This window comes from Trichinella spiralis (assembly GCF_000181795.1).
Source record: "Trichinella spiralis strain ISS 195 chromosome Unknown Scfld4, whole genome shotgun sequence".
In the NCBI taxonomy this organism is placed as follows: Eukaryota; Metazoa; Nematoda; class Enoplea; order Trichinellida; family Trichinellidae; genus Trichinella; species Trichinella spiralis.
Window position 1 is genome coordinate 5,389,253 of NW_003526943.1, and position 6,436 is coordinate 5,395,688.

At 29.8% G+C, this 6,436-nt stretch overlaps 2 protein-coding genes across 2 annotated transcripts; one reads left to right on the plus strand and one right to left on the minus strand.

Annotated features, from left to right (window-relative positions):
- The first annotated feature begins 5 nt into the window (after positions 1-5).
- On the plus strand, positions 6-4,915 carry Tsp_01337 (homeobox even-skipped protein 1). The gene is made up of 6 exons (XM_003377097.1): positions 6-11; positions 1,286-1,387; positions 1,914-1,980; positions 2,820-2,980; positions 4,257-4,504; positions 4,558-4,915. Exons 1-6 carry the CDS (start codon positions 6-8, stop codon positions 4,913-4,915), a joined length of 942 nt encoding a protein of 313 aa, XP_003377145.1.
- Positions 4,916-5,643: 728 nt separating this feature from the next.
- On the minus strand, positions 5,644-6,357 carry Tsp_01336 (nuclear distribution protein NudE protein; the record flags this gene model as incomplete). Its single annotated transcript, XM_003377098.1, has 4 exons — positions 5,644-5,731; positions 5,873-5,916; positions 6,079-6,173; positions 6,237-6,357. Coding segments are annotated over 4 exons (348 nt in total), but the record flags the coding sequence as incomplete, so codon positions are not given.
- Between the last annotated feature and the right edge of the window lie 79 nt (positions 6,358-6,436).

Here is a 6,436-nt window from a genome sequence, read left to right on the forward strand (position 1 = left end):
TTCTGATGACAGTGAGTGATGCAGCCGTTGCACCATATTGAAAGCCTGATCTTGGCGATTCTCAAAAATTGACCAGAAAGCACAGAAGACAAAGCTGACGACTAATGATGCAGCAGATACACTGTTTATCAATGAAGAAAATACAGGGGCGGATAATTTATCACACTTTAATTCTGCAGACAAAATGATCAATCGAAAACTTTCTACTTCAACAACAACAGCAGGTAATAATAAATAAATTCATTTGTTATTTTAAAATTTTTGTTAAAGCCGTATTTTGTTCAAGTAAATCTGATTACTGACTTTACTTGCTGAATGCAGCATAATTTTTAAAATATTTTTTTCAAAGGAAAATATATGAATAGAGGTTTACAGAAATTTAACTTTCTCATAATAACTTATAATAATTTTATGCTATAAGATATATTTAAAAATTACTTTAAGTTTTTACGTTATTACAGCATTCATATATTTTGCTTATTTTTTTATTTTCTGGTTGGTTTAAGTCTCTATTTATACATTCATGCGGTTTCAAAGGGAATTAAAATAGATGTTTTCAACTACTAAATTCTTAAAACTTTTAAGACATTTGATAAGTAATAATTAAAAAATGAATTAGTACTCTATCTTATTACTACCTGTTACAGCTGCATGAATAAACACAAAACTGAAAAGTGTTACAGTAATAATAACGCAAAACTTATCATTTTAATAAAATAAAAAGTAAAGCATTAATTTAGTGTTAATTTTAATATAGTACTTTTAAATTTTATTTTTCTATGACTTTGCTTATTGATGTTAAAATAAATATGCAATAACAAAATAAAATATTCCATTTTCAATTTAATTTCAATAATAATTAATGTAAGATGAATAAAACTGTCGATAATTATATGCAATATATTAATAATTATAATATATATTTAAGATAAATGCGCATTTGATATACAATTTCTGAAGGAAAAAAATTTAAGAATTAAAAATTTGTGCAAATGATAGAATTATCATACGCAATGTAAAAGATTCGATAACAAAAACTGAAGTTCATTAGTGCTGAAATATTTCAATAAATTATTTTATTTGTGTAATAAATAGAAAGCATGAAATTACACGATAACATTAAAGTTAAACAATATGCAGTTATATTTTAAGTTTCAATTATGATATTCACAAAATTTTGTAAAGTTTCCGTTTTCCATTTTTAATTGTAAATTTTGAATATTCATAATTAAGTAAATTCAAAATATAAAGTTAATTGCTTTTACAATAAGGTAATACAATTCAGCAGTGCAAGGCTGTGTTTTATCAATCTAAAATTATTTGTACATTTGACAGAATTGTATTAGAGTATTGCACTAGATCAGAATCACACTTAAATGACGAGCAGGTAAAATTATCGCTGAACATTGAACAATGGGACCAACTGGCTAATTGCTGAACGTCTCATTTAATTGAACTTAACCAAAATGGCTTCTTAGGTTGCCCATTTCCAGTATGTCATAAAACAGCTAGTCAAAGATGGCGCAGTGCCATACATAAATACTTAGTTTAGGGTTTTTCGTTGCATTATTTACGTCGTTTTGGACAAATTAACCAACTGACGAGCAGTAAATTAAGCAGCATACCAGACTGTAGCAATTTATTGCTTTTTAGTTTTATGCGTCCAGTACTTATAGAAAACTGAAAAGCGGGACACAGAACGTCTGTTGTTTTCTCTTTAACAAAAATTACTACCAAATTATGGCTATAATTCAATCTGGAATTTATTAGTATATACAAATGATGCTGTTAATTTAGAATTACTTTTTAATTTTACTACTGCATTACAGTATAGCTATAATACCTGGGGCTGTTTATGGGTAATTTGAAAAATCCTTAAACATCTGTGTAAAAATATACGAAGCATTTTGCAGTCTTATTGGATCATAGCAGAGCATTCTGATACTGAAAACTCAAGGACAATAGTTGAGATGAGGTTGGGTGAGTTGTATGTTATGTTAGGTCAGAAAGATGTATGTATTTTCTCACAGTGATATGAAAATGTTTAAACAAGCATAACTGAAATACTTTACTGGCCAGTCAGTTTTAAACTTCCCTCATACAGTAATAACTTTTACGATGGTCTCATTGACAGTGATGTCAAGGTTCATCATCTTTCCAGTTCATACAATACTTTTATTACTTTAACAAGCGTCCGACGACATGACGATTGATAGGCTCTAATTTTTTCACTGGCTGTCAATGGCATTTAATGCCTTAATTGTGCGCAACTGCTCCACCTAATTCCTTTTCAATCTTGTACTCCCTGCAGGCGGGTGGTCGTTTCATTGCTGTACACAATGTAAACGTTTCTGAATCTTACTGTAAACAACTACATTAAGCAGTTTTCGACTGTTAATAATTCATTTAAAACAACATTTGAAACGTTAATTGATATTAAACATTTGACAAAGATAATTAATAGATAACTGGAAAAACTGAATATAACCAAGCGCATGAGGCACAATCAATGATAATAAAAAATTCTTTTAAATCTTTATTATTTTATGATAAGTCTGCAAAATAACGTTAATTCTGCTTCTAAAAGCGCTGCATTGCTAAAAAATACTCTCAAAACAAAGTACAACAGAGAATCAGCATGTAAAAAAGATTCACTTAAAATATGTAATCACTATCGGGAGATAAATGAAATTTATAACTAAAAGTAACTCAAGTGAAACAATCTTTTTCTTTTAAAGAAGGCATAGAAATTTATTATGAAAATTTTATTACTGTCTACATTTAAATGTGGTCAAAATAACTTTTTTTTAATTACACAGAACCAAAAGCAGAAGATCAAAATGGCCGACGTTATCGCACAGCATTCACAAGAGAACAAATTTGTCGCCTGGAATCTGAATTTGCTCGGGAAAATTACGTATCTAGGCCCAGACGTTGTGAACTTTCCACTGTTCTAAATTTACCTGAAAGTACAATTAAGGTAAATATATTCTTATTCTATAAACAGTAAATACTATCATAGCAACAGTAATTTTGTTAGACTTTTATTATAATTCATATTCTATAAAGTTCATATTCTCGTGAGACCTTTAACATAGTTTGATCTGAACACTTCTAATAAAGTTAGAGACTTTTAAATCTGAAGACTTACTTTTAATAACGTGCTTTGTGATATGCTAAGAACAACGGCTATTTGATAAGTGCAAATGTTTTAAGAGTGACGTCGTTCAATATTGTAAACAACAGAGTAAAGAAATGGCATTAAAATATGAGTAAACAGTAAAAAAATTAGAAAAACGAGGAATAAATGCAGAAGTGAATATGTTATAAATTTTGCCATTTGTTGTAAATCTTCGTGTCTTGTTCATCATAATGCAATATGATTTCATTGCTTTTTTTGAAAGTTTTGTTTCAGACATTTTCATTGGTTGGCCATTTTTACTCTTTTAAATTACTATTCTTTTACGAAGAAAAATTTTCAAGAAAATGCAATTGATTTAAGCAGTTGAAACAACTTCACCAGATTGCAGCATATTATTTGATAATGATCTTTGAATTCACTTTGTTCCCAGATGTCGTTTAATGCGTAATTGAATTGAATTCAATGTATTTTTTTTACTCTGATCTGTCATACTCAAAACTACAACATGAATGCAGATCTGATTTAAACCATATCAGTGATCTCTTAGTGCACTCTGAAATTCACCAGGGATTTTTATACATGATCAACGTGCAGCTAATTGGCATTGATTTTGGCACCGCGAATGAAGCTAATGTTTCACAGAATGTACGACAAATCGACACTGAAAAGGCATCATGAGCATTAAAAGCACAATGCATTCAAAACTGACATCTTTTAGAAATAAGAAGCCCTGTTGGGTCCCTTTTTAAATTATTGACTCCAAATAACAGTTTATTTCAATTATTTTGGTATATTAGCATATTTAACTTTGTCATAATTTGATTATAGCGTGGCTGTTTTTCAATGTTTATTTAATTATTTTATAAACAATTTAGCAAAAATATGTTGAAATTGTAACAGTGAAAATGATAAATTAAATTATAATATTCGCATGTTAAGTAAATATATTTGTGTACAATGCAGGAAAGGTACATACAATTGTGAAATTTTAGTAAACAATAAATCTGCTTAAGAATCACTTGTGTTTATTAAATTAGTTGATCAAATCAGAGAGCAAAATTTTACTTAAGTATTTTGTTGATGCTTTTTCCGCGTTTTTATGAAATTTTTTTAGGTTTGGTTTCAGAATAGAAGAATGAAAGATAAACGTCAAAGAATGACATTAGCATGGCTTCAAACTAATTCTCATTTGGCAGCTTACATGATACAACAGTCAACTTGTCGTTCAGTATCGACGACACAATTTTCACCTTATCCACCGGCACGTCTACAACCAAATCCGTTGCTTTATTACGAATCAGTTTGGAGAACACCATTCAATTTATCACAACAAACGTTTCAAGAGGCGCTTAATTCATTAAAGTAAATGTCGTACTGAATCGTTTTCATGAATTGACATGCAAATAAATTTTCAGATCTGCACCTTCAAACGAACGCATATCATCTATTTTGAATCCTTTCTCCAAGCCACTTCTGCAGTCTACAGGCTTGCTGTCTCAACTACCACAACTGATCGACAAACCACCTATACCAGGTATACTGTGGCCTGGAATTGGGCAGCCGCTTGCAAATGCATCAAACGTGAATTCTTTTCCACTGTATCCATGTACTCAACCTGGAGAAGTTGACGCAAAATTAACACCAAAAGTTGAAACAACAATCCCGTCTTCTTTAAGCTTAGACATTGTAAAATCATCCCATTCTAACCAAATTGTATCCACTACAGCGTATCCACCAAAGTCTACAAAATGCAATCCATCTCCGGTTAATTAAACTTTTGAATAATAATAATAATATCGCATTATTTGCACTGTTTCATTCTTCCACATCGCTAACTTTAAAAGGCATTAATAAAAGACTCTCCATAAGACTCTCGTAATACTTTTCATTCATATTTTTTCGTTAATGAAATATCTATATGCTTAACCTGTTCAAAAATTTAAATTAATATATGACAAAATAAAAAATTGCTTGGCTGGCAATTTTCAATCGCATTCAAACAAGTGCCACTTACAACTGTCAAAAAATTTGGACTCAACAATAAAAACAGCTGACAAAATTTTTCAAAAAAATATGAAGAGATATATTCACCTTTCAGAAACTGCACATAAAATCATAATAACTGCGCAATACCTTTAATTCTGAAAAACTTTTCTTTTTCCTAATGTCATCTAAGCTCTCTATTATAACCACTGCACAATTATTTTCGCAGTCAAAAAGTAGCAACAAATTGAAAATACAATGCCTGCTAAAGTTCATTTATAGTTTCAAATCGAATTATTAACATGTATATTTCATAACAATGGGATAAATGCCTTTCATTTACAAATATTTAATGTTACAGCTATTGGTGCACACTGCAACAACTACTGGAAATGTTTGTCTTTGAACGGTAATTTTTCTGAAGGAACAAAACAATAAACTCGCTATATCTTCTGACCGCAAAATTTTATTATAATTTATAATTGTGTACTTGACAATATAACTTAAAATCAGGCACATTATATGGCCAATTCCAACTGTAAAAAGATCAATAGCCATGACAAACAACAATAAATTGTACAGCAATCACTTCTTCGATTTCGTTCTCTGAAACAAAAAACAGAATTGAAATAATAATAAAAAGTAATTTCACGTTTCAATTATGATTAATGAAACAGGCGCTAACAATTTAATAAAGTGTGCTTACTTCACTCGAACCACTACTACTACTATCTACTATCTACTAACACTCCACCATTAAAAGAAACTTTATTTAAACTTTTGTAATGAAACTGCAAAATAAAATTTTCAATTCACTTAATTTACAGATTATGTTTCAAAAATACATCTCAAAATATGCAGCTGTGAAATATAACACAGAGAAAAATTCTTTAACTTACAAAATAATTAACATCGATATATTTTTGGCAAAGGTAAGAAATGAAAGACCTTACCCCAGCCCTTCTCCATAAATCTGTCAAAATGGTGAAGGCAGTTAGTCGTGAAGTTGTGGCACTACATCGATTTACTTCACCTGTTGATGTAGACCCTGAATAACAAAATTTATATAATGCAATAAACAAAAAACATTTTGAATAATTTTAAAACTAACGTTCCAGAGGTTTTCTTAAAGAAACACGTTTCACATCTCCATTGGGAATGTGAGATTCTGACATGCGAGAATTTTTTACATATGCTGTTTGCTCAATGCGACCTTTCACATCTAATTCTTGCTTTAAATCTAAAAAAATCAATGTATTTAAAGTAAAGTACACAATCAATATTACTAAAACCTCGTAGTTTCCCTCTTTC